This window comes from Echiichthys vipera, assembly GCF_963691815.1.
Source record: "Echiichthys vipera genome assembly, chromosome: 23".
Taxonomy (NCBI): Eukaryota; Metazoa; Chordata; class Actinopteri; order Perciformes; family Trachinidae; genus Echiichthys; species Echiichthys vipera.
Genome location: NC_139848.1, coordinates 468479 through 485801, shown reverse-complemented (window position 1 = coordinate 485801; position 17323 = coordinate 468479). Strand labels below are relative to the sequence as shown.

At 47.1% G+C, this 17323-nt stretch overlaps 2 protein-coding genes across 2 annotated transcripts in view; both read right to left on the bottom strand.

Annotated features, from left to right (window-relative positions):
- Positions 1-2267: 2267 nt before the first annotated feature.
- bco1l (beta-carotene oxygenase 1, like) lies at positions 2268-9246 on the bottom strand (the record flags this gene model as incomplete). The annotated part of the gene is made up of 11 exons (XM_083937957.1): positions 2268-2431; positions 2520-2631; positions 5406-5500; positions 5900-6005; positions 6087-6353; positions 6583-6803; positions 6878-7025; positions 7215-7362; positions 8257-8386; positions 8492-8620; positions 9183-9246. The coding sequence occupies 11 exons, from the start codon at positions 9244-9246 to the stop codon at positions 2268-2270; spliced, it is 1584 nt and encodes a 527-aa protein (XP_083794083.1).
- Positions 9247-13913: 4667 nt separating this feature from the next.
- LOC310964819 (kalirin-like) overlaps positions 13914-17323 on the bottom strand; it is a gene marked incomplete at its 5' end in the record, with an annotated part of 40929 nt that continues 37519 nt past the window's right edge. The window contains 6 exons of the mRNA XM_083938097.1: positions 13914-14104; positions 14179-14324; positions 14396-14567; positions 14657-14842; positions 16274-16351; positions 16445-16495. Coding sequence (XP_083794223.1) covers positions 13919-14104; positions 14179-14324; positions 14396-14567; positions 14657-14842; positions 16274-16351; positions 16445-16495 — 819 coding nt within the window. The 3' untranslated portion in view covers positions 13914-13918. The remainder of the gene's footprint in view (positions 14105-14178; positions 14325-14395; positions 14568-14656; positions 14843-16273; positions 16352-16444; positions 16496-17323) is intronic.

Here is a 17323-nt window from a genome sequence, read left to right as displayed (position 1 = left end):
AGGGAGGTGTTCCAGACACGTCCAGCTGGGAGGAGGCCTCGGGGAAGACCCAGGACCAGGTGGAGAGATTAGATCTCCACACTGGCCTGGGAACGCCTCAGGATCCCCCAGTTAGAGCTGGTTAATGTGGCCCGGGAAAGGGAAGTTTGGGGTCCCTGCTGGAGCTGCTGCCCCTGAGACCTGATCCAGGACCAGAGGCTGGAGCTGCTGCCCCTGAGACCTGATCCAGGATCAGAGGCTGGAGCTGCTGCCCCTGAGACCTGATCCAGGATCAGAGGCTGGAGCTGCTGCCCCTGAGACCTGATCCAGGACCAGAGGCTGGAGCTGCTGCCCCTGAGACCTGATCCAGGACCAGAGGCTGGAGCTGCTGCCCCTGAGACCTGATCCAGGACCAGAGGCTGGAGCTGCTGCCCCTGAGACCTGATCCAGGATCAGAGGCTGGAGCTGCTGCCCCTGAGACCTGATCCAGGATCAGAGGCTGGAACTGCTGCCCTGAGACCTGATCCAGGACCAGAGGCTGGAGCTGCTGCCCCTGAGACCTGATCCAGGACCAGAGGCTGGAGCTGCTGCCCCCGAGACCTGATCCAGGACCAGAGGCTGGAGCTGCTGCCCCCGAGACCTGATCCAGGACCAGAGGCTGGAGCTGCTGCCCCTGAGACCTGATCCAGGATCAGAGGCTGGAGCTGCTGCCCCTGAGACCTGATCCAGGATCAGAGGCTGGAGCTGCTGCCCCTGAGACCTGATCCAGGACCAGAGGCTGGAGCTGCTGCCCCTGAGACCTGATCCAGGATCAGAGGATGGAGCTGCTGCCCCTGAGACCTGATCCAGGACCAGAGGCTGGAGCTGCTGCCCCTGAGACCTGATCCAGGATCAGAGGATGGAGCTGCTGCCCCTGAGACCTGATCCAGGACCAGAGGCTGGAGCTGCTGCCCCTGAGACCTGATCCAGGATCAGAGGCTGGAGCTGCTGCCCCTGAGACCTGATCCAGGATCAGAGGCTGGAACTGCTGCCCTGAGACCTGATCCAGGATCAGAAGCTGGAGCTGCTGCCCCTGAGACCTGATCCAGGACCAGAGGCTGGAGCTGCTGCCCCTGAGACCTGATCCAGGACCAGAGGCTGGAGCTGCTGCCCCCGAGACCTGATCCAGGACCAGAGGCTGGAGCTGCTGCCCCTGAGACCTGATCCAGGATCAGAGGCTGGAGCTGCTGCCCCTGAGACCTGATCCAGGATCAGAGGCTGGAACTGCTGCCCTGAGACCTGATCCAGGATCAGAAGCTGGAGCTGCCGCCCCTGAGACCTGATCCAGGACCAGAGGCTGGAGCTGCTGCCCCTGAGACCTGATCCAGGACCAGAGGCTGGAGCTGCCGCCCCCGAGACCTGATCCAGGACCAGAGGCTGGAGCTGCTGCCCCTGAGACCTGATCCAGGACCAGAGGCTGGAGCTGCTGCCCCTGAGACCTGATCCAGGATCAGAGGCTGGAGCTGCTGCCCCTGAGACCTGATCCAGGATCAGAGGCTGGAGCTGCTGCCCCTGAGACCTGATCCAGGACCAGAGGCTGGAGCGGCTGCCCCTGAGACCTGATCCAGGATCAGAGGCTGGAGCTGCTGCCCCCGAGACCTGATCCAGGATCAGAGGCTGGAGCTGCTGCCCCCGAGACCTGATCCAGGATCAGAGGCTGGAGCTGCTGCCCCCGAGACCTGATCCAGGATCAGAGGCTGGAGCTGCTGCCCCCGAGACCTGATCCAGGATCAGAGGCTGGAGCTGCTGCCCCCGAGACCTGATCCAGGATCAGAGGCTGGAGCTGCTGCCCCTGAGACCTGATCCAGGACCAGAGGCTGGAGCTGCTGCCCCTGAGACCTGATCCAGGATCAGAGGCTGGAGCTGCTGCCCCTGAGACCTGATCCAGGATCAGAGGCTGGAGCTGCTGCCCCTGAGACCTGATCCAGGACCAGGAGCTGGAGCTGCTGCCCCCGAGACCTGATCCAGGATCAGAGGCTGGAGCTGCTGCTCTAACAAAAATAAAATCAGAATTTCAAAACTAATTTTAATCAAAAACAGACAAAAAAAAACTTTATTTACACTTAAAACAACAACAACAACAGCGACTTCCTGCTGTTTGATTAATAATTAATTTAATTTAAAGGATTTTTCTCCTTTTTAACCAAAAACAGAACGAACTAAACTTTACACAAAGGAATAAATAATGAACGTGGCGTCCGTCAGACCACAGCGGCGTCAGACCGTGGCGTCGTCAGACCGTGGCGTCGTCAGACCGCGGCGGCGTCGGCGGGGATGAAGATCCCGTGCAGGTCCATGTGGACGTTGGCGGGGATGGAGGCGCGGGCGACCTCCTCGAAGGTCTTGGCGTTGAGGACGAGCATGAACGGAGCGATGTCGGGGTCCGAAGAGATGACGGACGATAAAATGACGCCTGAAAGAAGACGAGAAGCTCAGATTATCGTCTGCGTGCGAAGCGAAGATCGGCGTTAGCGTTGGGGTCGACGCGGCGGCGCCCTCACCGTCGTCCTCGTCCACGGCGCCCGGAGACGCCACGAACACCGGCTCTGACGGGAAACAGTTCTCCTGACGCCACTCCAGGTGCGTCCTGCTGACGATGTCGAACTTGGCGATCTGTCGGAGGATTAACGGGATTAAAGGCGAGAAACGGAAACAAGTGAAGAGCGAGAACAGGTCGAGTTCGACGCCACGACGACGCCGACGGGTCGTGGTTAAAGAGTTCACGTGATTACGAGATTATTTACCTTCGAACGTCAAACTCAAGTTCTGTTCAACGCAAAACCAAAAAAAGTGTTTTTACTGTAAATCTACGAGTTTAAACTCAGATTATTTAAAGTTTTTATCGTTAATTTACGATTTAAACTCAGATTTTATGTGTTTTTATTGGAAATTTACGACTTTAACCTCGGATAAAAAACTTTTTAATCAAAGTTTAAAATCGCAAATTTACAATAAGTCAATTATTTGAGTTTAAAGTTGTTAATTTGAGTTTAATCTGAGATTATTTTATTTTCTATCGTTTCTAATTTACGACTTTAAGGGAGATTTAAATGGTTTACCGTACTTTTATGACCTTAATCTCAGAGACTTTCCAAGTTTTTATCGTTAATCTACGACTTTAACCTCAGATTATTACGTTTAACACGTATTACGTATAACATAAATGTACAACGTTACCTCAGATTTTATGTATTTATAACTTAAATTTAACTTTAAACTCAGATTATTTAAATTGTTATCGTAAATTTACGACTTTAACTCAGATTTTATGTATTTTTGACGTAAATTTATCAGAAACTTACGACTTTAACTTCGGATAACTAACTTTTTAATCAAAGGTTAAAATCGTAAATTTACAATAAGTCAATTATTTGAGTTTAAAGTTGTTAATTTGACTTTAATCTGAGATTATTTTAATTTCTATCGTCAATTTACGATTTTAAAATGAGATTTAAATGGTTTATCGTACTTTTATGACCTTAATCTCAGAGACTTTCCAAGTTTTTATCGTTAATCTACGACTTTAAACTCAGATTATCACGTTTAACACGTATTTCGTATAACATAAATTTACGTTACCTCAGATTTATGTATTTAAAACTTAAATTTGACTTTAAACTCTTAGATTATTAAAATTGTTATCGTAAATTTACGACTTTAACTCAGATTTTATGTATTTTTGACGTAAATTTATCAGAAACTTACGACTTTAACTTCGGATAACTAACTTTTTAATCAAAGGTTAAAATCGTAAATTTACAATAAGTCAATTATTTGAGTTTAAAATTGTTAATTTGACTTTAATCTGAGATTATTTTAATTTCTATCGTTTCTAATTTACGATTTTAAAATGAGATTTAAATGGTTTATCGTACTTTTATGACCTTAATCTCAGAGACTTTCCAAGTTTTTATCGTTAATTTACGACTTTAACCTCAGATTATTACGTTTAACACGTATTTCGTATAACATAAATTTACGTTACCTCAGATTTTATGTATTTAAAACTTAAATTTGACTTTAAACTCTTAGATTATTTAAATTGTTATCGTAAATTTACGACTTTAACTCAGATTTTATGTATTTTTGACGTAAATTTATCAGAAACTTACGACTTTAACCTCGGATAACTAACTTTTTAATCAAAGGTTAAAATCGTAAATTTACAATAAGTCAATTATTTGAGTTTAAAGTTGTAAACTTGACTTTAATCTGAGATTATTCTAATTTCTATCGTTTCTAATTTACGACTTTAAAATGAGATTTAAATGGTTTATCGTACTTTTATGACCTTAATCTCAGACTTTCCAAGTTTTTATCGTTAATCTACGACTTTAAACTCAGATTATCACGTTTAACACGTATTAAGTGTGACATTAATTTACGTTACCTCAGATTTTATGTATTTAAAACTTAAATTTGACTTTAAACTCAGATTATTTAAATTGTTATCGTAAATTTATAACTTTAACTCAGATTTTATGTGTTTTTGACGTAAATTTATCAGAAATTTACGACTTTAACTTCGGATAACTAACTTTTTATTCAAAGGTTAAAATCGTAAATTTACGTAAGTCAATTATTTGAGTTTAAAGTTGTAAATTTGACTTTAATCTGAGATTATTTTAATTTCTATCGTCAATTTACGATTTTAAAATGAGATTTAAATTGTTTAACGTACTTTTATGACCTTAATCCCAGAGAAAGTTTTTATCGTTAATTTACGACTTTAACCTCAGATTATTACGTTTAACACGTATTACGTATAACATTAATGTACAACGTTACCTCAGATTTTATGTATTTATAACTTAAATTTGACTTTAAACTCAGATTATTTAAATTGTTATCGTAAATTTATAACTTTAACTCAGATTTTATGTATTTTTGACGTAAATTTATCAGAAATTTACAACTTTAACTTCGGATAACTAACTTTTTATTCAAACGTTAAAATCGTAAATCTACAATAAGTCAATTATTTGAGTTTAAAGTTGTAAATTTGACTTTAATCTGAGATTATTTTATTTTCTATCGTTTCTAATTTACGACTTTAAAATGAGATTTAAATGGTTTATCGTACTTTTATGACCTTAATCTCAGAGACTTTCCAAGTTTTTATCGTTAATTTACGACTTTAAACTCAGATTATTCACGTTTTTATCGTAAATCTTTACTCAGTACTGAAGCTAATTTTTATAAATGTTTTACTTTAATCCTGGATTAAATCTTTTCCCTCATCGTCCTTTTAAAAAGTCTCTTAAACGCAGAATTTATCGTGAACTCATCGTCAGATTTCAGCTGCGAACAGTCGAGTAACTTTTCCGAAGCGGGGTTCGAACCCCCGGACGGTTCAGCGGTTTGTGGCGCAGCCGGGCGGCGCTCACCTTGTTGGGGTGCGGCGACCACTCCATCCTGGAGCCGTACACGTATCGGTACGGCCGAGCGTTGAAGTTGTAGTTGATCCCCGGCAGCTCCAGACCTGAGGACGAGAGTAGAGAAGGCGTCCGTGACGGAGACGACCACAAATCAGACAAAAAACTTTATTTACACGGAAAAATGCAACAACAACAACAACAACGACGACAACGACGACCTCCTGAAGAACAGTCAGGTCTGACCTCTTTACGACTTTTATCCAGATTACGTGTTTTTATGGTAAAGTCACGACTTTAATCTCCTAAATATACGAGATGTTTATCGTCATTTCACGACTTTAATGTTGAAGTTTATTTCTCGTAAATTCACGACTTTAATCTCCAAGATTTTTTATCGTGAATTTACGATTTTAATGTTAATTTATTGTTTCTGTATATTTACGACTAATCCCCGATTATGACTCTTTAAACGTGTAACGTTCTGATCTGCGGCGAGCGCGGACCTTGGAACAGCGTGTCGGGCCGGCAGTAGACGGATCCGTCCTCCTGCATCGCCGCCGTGGCCGTCGTGTCCGTCAGCGTCACCAGGTTCGATCCCCTGGGCGACTCCTGCGAAACAAACCCTGACTCAGGTTAAGACGTTCAGAAACGCGTCCGTGCGTCGGGCCGTGCGGCGCCAGCGGACCGCACCTTGTGGGCGTGGAGCGGCAGCACGAAGCGCTGGCAGAGCGGCGGCGAGAAGCTCCTGTTGGACTCGATGAAGCTGCCGGTGTCCTGCCGCATGTTCTGCAGGTAGAACATGTCGTACAGGCTGCTGTTCTCGTAGCTGATCAGGTCAAACACCACGTGGTCGTCCTCCTCGTACGCGTTGATGTGGTGGAAAACCACCAGGGCGTCGCCGTAGAAACGGGTCGACGCCGCCTTCCCCGTCTTTTTGTTGATGACGTGGAACAGCGTCTGAGAAGGAAGCATGTTTATATCGTTACTTTACGATTTAAACCTCAGATTAAGATTTTTTATCGGAAAATTACGACTTTAACCTCAGATTTTTAAGATTTATCGTAATTTTACGACTTTAACCTCAGATTATTTAGGTTTTTTATCGTAAATTCACGGCTCATCTCAGAGCTTTGCAGTTAACGTTTAGTAAATTTCGGACTTAGATCCCGGAGGATCGGCGACCTACGATGTCGTCCTTGTCGTACTTCAGGCAGCTGCCCCAGTTGACGCCTCTGAAGTAGGCGGTGGCCAGTTTGACGATGTCCAGTTTGAACGGCTGCTCCACGAACACGACGTAGTTCTCGGTCATGCCGAAGCTGTGGAAGTAGCTCGGGAACAGAGTCGAGCGGAACGGGATCGAACAGATCTGCTGCACCTTCCTCAGCGCCGGCTTCCTGCGCTCCGTATCTGCAGCACACGACAGCGTAAGAGTCACTTCAGCTGCTGTTATTCTGTTTTTATCATTATCGGGGACGCCGTACCTGAAGCGTCAGCTGCTACCTTGAAGATGACGTACTTGGGGCGGCCGAAGCCCATGATGGCGGTGCCCATGTTGTAGGTGTTGCCCTCGTCGTCGTAGTGAGGGTGAGCCGTCGCCAGGTTCAGGGCGATGTGGTTCCTGTAGTTAATCTGGAGTTAGAGCGAGAGGTTTGTCATTAGTGTGAAGGGGGACGTCTGAGGACGTGGTCGCAGACGGACGCGGTCGCAGACGGACGCGGTCGCAGACGGACGCGGTCGCAGACGGACACGGTCGCAGACGGACACGGTCGCAGACGGACGCGGTCGCAGACGGACGCGGTCGCAGACGGACAGACGTACCCTGCCCACGGTGTCCAGCGTCGCAGGGTCGATCTGGTTCATGTAGTTGATCTCAGAGGAGGCGTAGAAGTCCCGACCGTAGCGGACGATGTTGATCAAGTTGTTGTCGGTGAAGTCGGGGATGATGTTGGTGAGGTGCGTGAACGCCCTGAAGAGAGACACATCAACCTGAAACAGATCTCTACACGTCCTGGATGGACTAACACAGATCTCTGCACGTCCTGGATGCACCAAAACAGATCTCTACACGTCCTGGATGCATTAAAACAGATCTCTACACGTCCTGGATGGACTAACACAGATCTCTACACGTCCTGGATGGACTAAAACAGATCTCTACACGTCCTGGATGCACCAAAACAGATCTCTACACGTCCTGGATGGACTAACACAGATCTCTACACGTCCTGGATGGACTAACACAGATCTCTACACGTCCTGGATGGACTAACACAGATCTCTACACGTCCTGGATGGACTAACACAGATCTCTACACGTCCTGGATGCACTAACACAGATCTCTACACGTCCTGGATGGACTAACACAGATCTCTACACGTCCTGGATGGACTAAAACAGATCTCTACATGTCCTGGATGCATCAAAACAGATCTCTACACGTCCTGGATGCACCAAAACAGATCTCTACACGTCCTGGATGCACCAAAACAGATCTCTACACGTCCTGGATGCAACAAAACAGATCTCTACACATCCTGGATGGACTAACACAGATCTCTACACGTCCTGGATACACCAAAACAGATCTCTGCATGTCCTGGATACACCAAAACAGATCGCTACACGTCCTGGATGGACTAACACAGATCTCTACACGTCCTGGATGGACTAACACAGATCTCTACACGTCCTGGATGGACTAAAACAGATCTCTACACGTCCTGGATGGACTAAAACCGATCTCTACACGTCCTGGATGGACTAACACAGATCTCTACACGTCCTGGATGGACTAACACAGATCTCTACACGTCCTGGATGGACTAACACAGATCTGTACACGTCCTGGACTGTCTGTACCTGGAGAAGATGTTTTTGCAGGGGTCGGGGTAGGCCATGGTTCCAAACTCGGTGACGACGATCCTGTCTGCCCTGATGTTCCTTTTGTAGGTTTCACTCTTCAGGAACTTGCTCCTGTAGGTCACCTCGCCTGCAGCAACGACAACAACAACAACAACAACAACAGCAGGTGAAGTGTTGACACTAAAGAGTAAAACGTTTCTACGTCAGATCGTTTTAGTTTCTGTCGTCTCACCGTTGGCGAAGGTGAAGCTGTGGAGGAGCGACATCCCGTCGAACCAGTGGTTGTACTCGGTGCTGCCCACGGAGAACAGGCCCGGCCCGTTCCTCAGCAGAGTTCCCTGCAGCCACGAGGGCACGGACCCTGCAGGTCAAAGGTCACGCAAAGGCTCTTTAAACTGTTTTTAACCACATCATCATGTTTAAAGTCACTCAGAGGAAATCACTTGAATGTAAACAAGATTTAATCAAAGATACCAGGTTCAAAGGGCACCAAAACAGATCTCTACACATCCTGGATGCACCAAAACAGAGCTCTACACGTCCTGGATGCACTAAAACAGATCTCTACACGTCCTGGATGCATTAAAACAGATCTCTACACGTCCTGGATGCACCAAAACAGATCTCTACACGTCCTGGATGCACCAAAACAGAGCTCTACACGTCCTGGATGCACCAAAACAGAGCTCTACACGTCCTGGATGCACTAAAACAGAGCTCTACACGTCCTGGATGCACCAAAACAGATCTCTACACGTCCCTTTTAAGTACTAAGAACTAAAATGCAAGTATTTGCAGATTAGAATCGTCTTTCTAAATAAATATAAACTGTTTAATCTTTAATTCGAAGCTTATTATCTAATCTAAGTCTGAATAAGTTCATTAACGTCCCATTTGAACTTAAACTTCCTCCTGAAACAAACCTTGGACTCGAGCTTTCACCGGCTCCGGAGTTTCCGATCCGTTTTTTGCAAATATCGACTGCATGTTAGACTTGATTTCCCAGAGTGCACCAGTCCTCCCGTGGTCCCAGCGGCGTGTGAGGGCGCGTACCGTCAGCAGCCGCTCTCCAACTTTCAGAAAGCTGGAAACATAAAACTGAGTGTTTATGTAACGGCTCTGCTCTGGACTTTACTCTGCTTTTCACACAAAAACGCAGGTGGGCGGCGTCGTCTGACCCACTTTACGAGCCACGGCGCTTTAGATAAGAACCGAAAACTCTTTATCCTCTGAACTGAGACGCGTTAGTCACAGTAAACCTGTTAGACAAACAATAATAATCCAGATTAGCTTCAAAATGGACTTAAAACTCCTAAACTGAACAATAATAATCCAGATTAGCTTCAAAATCAACTTAAAAATGCTGCAAAAACACACTTGAACCACTGCGCTTAGTCACAAAATGAAGATTTCTCTCACACTAAAGATGTAAAAACATAAAAAAGGTCATGGATCATAACGTCACCTTCATTTCTTCTTCTTCTTCTTGTTGTTGATAAATACACAGATTTTTAATAGTTTACACATTAAAAACTGAACTTGAACCTAAATAATGTTAGAAACTAAATAACACTGTGGTCAATTTACCCGTCTCTGTATTCACGTTCACCCTTAAGTCACTTTTTAATTTATATTCCACATTAAAAGCCTTATTTTCCTGTTTTATTGTGAAGGGGAACGAGCTGATGCAGCTTTCGTCCTTGAACTTAAACCTTCGCTCGTAAAAACGTTTATGAAATTTAATCATTTTATCACAAACGCTGATAAACGCAGTGGTTTTATCCTTTTATGGACACAAACACACAGGATGTTTGTTTACATGTAAATTATTTTATTAGAAGCTTTAAAGGACTCTTTATTAAAGCTAATCTTTATGATGTAATAACCACACGTGTGGAAAACAGAGGTCGTTGCCCTTCGGCCTCGTTGGCGGCGTCTGAATCTATAATTGGTTAAATGAGTTTACGGCTCTTATCTGTTTGTCTCAGATAAAACACGTCCTTTGACTCCGGCGGACGCCGTGGACGTGTCACACGTGACGGCGTCCGTCTTTAATGTGAAGGAACAAACCAAACGCAGCGTTTTGGATGAAAAATGAAGTTTATTACAAACAACGACAGAGAGCTGTTAGCGTCAGTTAGCAGCTGTTAGTTCTGTACAAACACTGTTTTTATTGGTTAGTTGAGTTTGCCGACCAGGCGAGATCTCAAACAGCACCCTACGCCCTCCGCAGTGCACCACCTCCACACCCTGAACCCGCCAAAGTGCACCGCGGTCCACCTTAAACCCTTCGTAGCGCGCTTCTTTCTTGATAGCGCACTAGCGTCCATGCTAGGCGCTGCATAGTGTGCTCCTTAAACCCGGCTAAGTGCACTAGTTTCCTCCTGAACCCCTTCGTAGTGCGCCATGTTTGAGTTTAAACACTTAAAGGTGTCACCCGTGCACTTTGTCGCACCCTACGCCCTCCGCAGAGCACCACCTCCACACCCTAAACCCGCCAAAGTGCACTACGTTCCACCTTAAACCTTGCGTAGCACGCTTCTTTCAATGCTGCATCCTTGATAGTGCACTAGCGTCAATGCTAGGCGCTGCATAGTGTGCTAGTTTCCTCCTTAAACCCGGCTAAGTGCGCTAGCTTCCTCCTGAACCCCTTCGTAGTGCGCCATGTTTGAGTTTAAACACTTAAAGGTCCCCCCCGTGCACTTCACGCCACCTTAAACTCTTCATAACGCGCTCCTTTCCTCCTCCAAAGTGCACTTCCAAACCACGTGGCGCCCCCTGTGGCGCCCTACAGTCCGTGAATCCTCCCGGTGCACTCCAATTCACGCGTCGGGACGTTTGTGGACGTATTTTTCAAACGTATTGGACCCCAAAGACGTAACTTATCTTTGTTCTCTACCTTTTTTTTGCATTCCCAATCACAACATCGACATTCCTGAACAAAAGTGGCGTCCATTTTGTTTTAAGTGCCTCCATATTGATTAAAGCAGCGTTCACGTGACGTGGGACGAACGAACACGGCGTACGTTCGGATCTTAGACTCTAGCACTTCTGTATCAAAAGTGACCTGAACGCTATTTCGACGTCGGAAACTCCCACGTGACATGAACGCAGCATTTAAGTGCAACACACACGGGACGCGTCACTGCACTTCCTGTTGGTCGTTGGTTCGGGCGAGTTCTGAAGCTTCGATGTCGAATTCTTGGAACAAAATGAGACCTCGAACAAGAATCTTGGGTCTGTTCAGATTTTGGGGGCTTTGGATCAGGTCTTGGATCAGGTCTTCTTGGATCAGGTCTTCTTGGACAAAGTCTTCTTGGATCAGGTCTTCTTGGACAAAGTCTTCTTAGACAAAGTCTTCTTGGATCAGGTCTTCTTGGACAAAGTCTTCTTGGATCAGGTCTTCTTAGACAAAGTCTTCTTGGATCAGGTTTTGGATAAAGTCTTCTTGGATCAGGTCTTCTTGGATCAGATCTTGGATCAGGTCTTCTTGGACAAAGTCTTCTTGGATCAGGTCTTGGATCAGGTCTTCTTGGACAAAGTCTTCTTGGATAAAGTCTTCTTGGATCAGGTCTTCTTGGATCAGATCTTGGATCAGGTCTTCTTGGATAAAGTCTTCTTGGATCAGGTCTTCTTGGATCAGGTCTTGGATCAGGTCTTCTTGGATCAGATCTTGGATCAGGTCCTCTTGGATAAAGTCTTCTTGGATCAGATCTTGGATCGGATCTTCTTGGATCAGATCTTGGATCGGATCTTCTTGGATCAGATCTTAGATCAGGTCTTCTTGGATCAGATCTTCTTGTATCAGATCTTAGATCAGGTCTTCTTGGATCAGATCTTCTTGGATCAGATCTTCTTGTATCAGATCTTGGATCAGGTCTTCTTGGATCAGATCTTCTTGGATCAGGTCTTGGACAAAGTCTTCTTGGATCAGGTCTTCTTGGATCAGGTCTTGGACAAAGTCTTCTTGGATCAGGTCTTCTTGGACAAAGTCTTGACTCAGGTCTTAGATCAGGTCTTGAATCCCCATTTCGATGCTAGTCTAGACCCGTTCCTCAGCCCAGACCCCCGGCCCCGTGTGGTCCGGATGTGCAGCGTCAGCACGTGTGTGTTGCTCTTAATTAACATTTCATCTGCTTGTTTTCAGAAATCCAACGTCAGCGGCTGCACCTGAAGGCAGCGTTTCGTAAAGTCTCTCCCTTCACCCTTCGCCGTGCACCACGCCGCCGCAGGGCCCCGACGGGCCGCGGCTCCTTAAGGCCCGGGGTGTTGTCTGAGAATGGCACCAGAGAAACGGAGAGAGAGAGAGACGGAGAGGTAGAGAGAGAGAGACGGGTAGAGAGAGAGAGAGACGGACGGTCACAGTAGAGTCTGACGGACGGAGAGACGGACGGTGTCAGCGTCCAGAGTTCGTGGAGTCTGGTCTATTTACAGGAACAGGAAATGCATAATCAGAATATCAAACTAACCAGAGCTGCACGCACGTGGACGTGGACGGGGACGGGGACGGGGGGGGACGCCATGTTGGCCCCGCCTCCGTTTGTCATGGTAACGGTGGCGGTGGCGAGGGGAGGAAGGGCGCGGCGGCAGCTCTGGTTCGCTAAAAAGACCCCGAAATAAAAAAAACAAAACAAAACGTGTGTCACCGCAAACACAACGAGTCGTCATGGCAACGCTACACCGGGACACCACCTTACTGTCGGTGGAAAACACACACACACACACACACACACACAGAGGACGGTGTCACCATCACACACACACACACACACACACACACACACACACACTCTCTCTCACACACAAACATTATGACAAACTTTTTCTAATCGAGGTGAAAAACAGATTATTCTTAATTATCGTCGTTAAGCTTCATCTTCATCGCAGCAGTGGAGTGTGTGTGTGTGTGTGTGTGTGTGTGTGTGTGTGCGTGTGTGTGTCCTCAGTCTGTTTATACACACTATTAACAGGATGAGCTCACTTCTGATTGGCTGACGGGTCTTTTTTTCCACCTCTTCTCTTCCAGGAAGCTTTTATTTTTTAAATAGTTTTATTCTTTTAAATCGTCTGCAGCTTCCTGGAATCACAGTCCGTTGGTTGGTTGGTCGGTCGGTCGGTGATGATGGCGGTGGCGACCCCGCACAGGAAACAGTTTGTGATGTCATCAGAGTGCGGGGGAGGGGAAGGGGGGGGGGCAGTAAACTGGAGGGCGACCCTCGCGGCAAGGGCGGAGGCGTGTTGTGTTTTGGTTGGATGTTGAAGCACCAGGAAGGAGGGCGGAGTCTAACAGTACCTGCTGCTGGGCGAGTGTGTGTTCCTCACTCGTTTGAATACTGTAGGGCGGGTGCATCTGACCCAACCTGAGGGTCGGGACCCCCACGAGGGGTCGCCGGATAACTCTGAGGGGTCACAGGAGACAAACGGGCTTTTATTTTGTTGGGTTTGTTTCAGATTTGAAGCGTTTTCGCTCTGAAGCGCTGGACGGTTGTGACTCCTTCGTGTTAGTAAATTGGTCATTTGGGCACTTTTGTCTGTAAACTTTAAGGGAACTCCAGCTTTTATTGTCCGAGGTCGTCGTGGTCAAACGTCCTGACGTCGCCATCTTAAGGCTCCACCTCCCAGCATGCCTCTGGCCCGTCACCTTTCAGGGTCGCGTGCGTCAGTGTGTGCTGAGCACGCTGCGTGCCACCCAGCCCTCCGCGGCCGGCGAGTCGCTGTTTGCCGGCCGGTACACCAGACTCTGACCCTGCTGGTTGGACGCCAGAATTTGAACCTTCTCCCCCCGGAACACCGAGATCTCGTCCTCCCGAACCGCCACGAAGTCCTGCAGCACCATCACCAGCTCCTGAGGGGACAAAGGTCGCGTTAACTCTGATCTGAGCTTTAAAAACACACAAGAGTAAAGACGTAAAGACGAACCTGGTCGTCCTGCTCGCTGTCAGGAGGAGGCTGCGAGACGTGGCCGTTGGGCGTGGGCGGGGCCGACGGCGGTCGCCCTGACGACAAAGGGCGAGTCACGGCGATCCCGCCCTCCTTCCTCTGGTACTCGATGGGAGACTGAAGAGCTGCGGAGTTCAAACGAGGTCAGTTCACGATCTGAGGACGTTTTTTTTAAAAGGAGATTTGACGCACTCACCTGACAGGAAGTTGTTCTGTGCGTCCAGCAGCGTGGCGATGTTCTCCACCCAGGTGGTCTTGATGCAGGCGGAGGACGCCTGCAGCGTGAAGCGCTCCGCAGAACCACGAGACCACAACACGAACTTACAGGGATCTCCGTCTACGCTGTCCTGCATCGCCAGGTAACTCACCTACACACACACACACACAATAACAACACTGTCATTCCCAGAATCCACCGCTTCCTCAGCCGGGGTGGGGCGCCGTGACCCGGTCTGACCTTGATGCTGTTCTTGAACTGGTATCCCGGGTTGTTGGAGCCTTTGCGCAGCAGCTCGCTGAAGATGACGATCTGCTCAAACAGGAAAACTCGGCGCTCTTTGCTGCGAGACAAAACGCCTCCGTCCTGCTCCCACACGCAGAAGGTCTCCTGCTGCAGCAGCTTCCCCTGAGACGTCAACTTCCCCTGGAGGGCGACAGGAAGTCAGGTTCGTGTCACTCATGGGGTTCCTCAGGGTTCTATTCTGGGTCCTTTATATTTTCTAATTCTGGTTAAAGCTGCTTGTACTGACATTTTGGCCACTTGGGGGCAGCAGAACTCCTCCACAAGCACCTTCAAACCTCTAATACTCTAACCTTATAACGTAGCCGTGGCTAACATGTTAGCTAACGAGCTCACGGAAACATTTTTACCCGTGTACGTTGTTAATAATGACCTGTGGCGTTCCTCAGGGTTCTATTCTCGGTCGTTTACATTTTCTATTTTGTTTACAGCTGCATTATTTGATTATTATTTACATTTTTGGCCACTTTGAGGGCAGCAGAACTCCTCAACAAGTTGAACACTTTAACCTTATAATGCATGTGTGGCTAACATGTTAGCATACAAACTTATAGCCACATTTTATCTGTGGACAATGTTAATAATTACTTGTGGCGTTCCTCAGGGTTCTGTTCTCGGTCCTTTATATTTCTCTATTATAGTTAAAGCTGCATTATTAGATTTTTTTAGCTACCCTAAAATGTAGCTATGGCTAATATTATGGCTAACAGACTCATAACAGCATTATCGCCCCGTTAGCATTGTTAATTATTACTTTAGGGGTTCCTCAGGGTTCTATTCTGGGTCCTTTATATTTTCTATTTAGCTACAGCTGCATTATTTGATATTTAATTAGTTTGTTTGGCCACTTTGAGGCCGCAGAACTCCTCAACAAGCGGAATATTTTCACTACAACGTAGCTGTGGCTAACATGTTAGCTAAAGAATGTTGTTAATAATTACTTGTGGTGTTCCTCAGGGTGCTATTCTCGGACCTTTCATAAATTTACATTTACAGTTGCATTATTAGATTTTTTTAGCCACTCTAAAATGTAGCTATGGCTAATCTGTTGGCTAACAGACTCAGAACAACATTTTAGCCCTGTTAGCATTGTTCATTATTACTTGCGGTGTTCCTCAGGGCTCTATTCTCGGTCCTTTATATTTTCTATTTTCGTTTAATGTGCATAATTCTGATTGTAGCTACCCTTATAACGTAGCTGTGGCTAACATGTTAGCTCAAGAATGGTGTTAATAATTCCCTGTGGCGTTCCTCAGGGTGCTATCCTGGGTCCTCTTATATTTTACACTTAAAGCTGCGTTATTAGATCTTTTTCTGCCACTTTATAAAAGTATTTCAAACTGAAATATAAAGTCATTATTGTCTCATATTTGCTGCGTTAACACGTTTTGTGCATCTGTAGTTTTCTTGTTGCCGCTTATTTTGTGTCTAAACTCGTTTCAGTTTAGTTTTTTAACATTAGCATCATTTAAACTTTAACGTCTGGTTAAAAATGAAACTCTTGGTGCTGTTTACTGACTTCCTCTCTGACGGACGGGGGGCGAGCGGGCGTACCTCGTATCCCTGCAGGCGTCCCAGGTTCATCATGTCGTTGCAGCGCTTCGGCACCAGAGACATCAGCTCCACGGCTTTCTGCGCACCAACACACACAAGCTGTTAAATATCACAACATCGCGTTTAAACCGTTAAACATCGCCGTGGCAACAGCAACACAAACACGCTCACCTCGACCTCCTCGCAGTCGAGTCCGGCTTTGGACGAGTACTTGAGAAAATCCTGAGGAACAAACAGGAAAGGGAATAAAAGAGGTGAAGAAGATGCTTTAAACTCCCACTGTGCCTCCGTCACAGGTTAGAGCGCCCTCCCACTGTGCCTCCGTCACAGGTTAGAGCGCCCTCCCACTGTGCCTCCGTCACAGGTTAGAGCGCCCTCCCACTGTGCCTCCGTCACAGGTTAGAGCGCCCTCCCACTGTGCATCCGTCACAGGTTAGAGCGCCCTCCCACTGTGCCTCCGTCACAGGTTAGAGCGCCCTCCCACTGTGCCTCCGTCCCGTGCCCCGTGCTTTAGGGTCCTTGTCCCCCCCTCCAGGCCCGTTTGTACTCACTCTACCTGGGCCTCGGAGAATGCTTCTTGCTGCCTATACGTCATCACGCCGTAACACGTCACACGCATTGATGACGTCATGGCGATGCGTGGCTTTGTTTCCAGATCTTTCCGTAGACCTCGGAGTTTTTGTGCGTCTTGTCGACTGTTTTTGAATCTTTTCATCGACCAAATCTGCAGTAAACACTCCACCTCCGCATCACACCAACGTGAACCTTTCACCGCCATTGTTTGAAATGTCCGCGCATGGTCCCTCCTTCTTTTTTCTACGTCCCAACAGGCGCACAGGAAATGACCTCAGAGCCGCCGTAGGCCTCGTGCTCGTACACGTGCGCACGCTCGTGCTCGTACACGTGCAAACGTGCTTTACTAAAGCCCACCTCTCCCAAACGGGCCGTGGACGGCAAGCGTGCCGCTCCTAGACGCGGTACGAATCGAGTAGGAGATAGACAGGAAGTGTGAATTTTTTTGCGCCACAACGACCAAAAACGAGGCTTTTA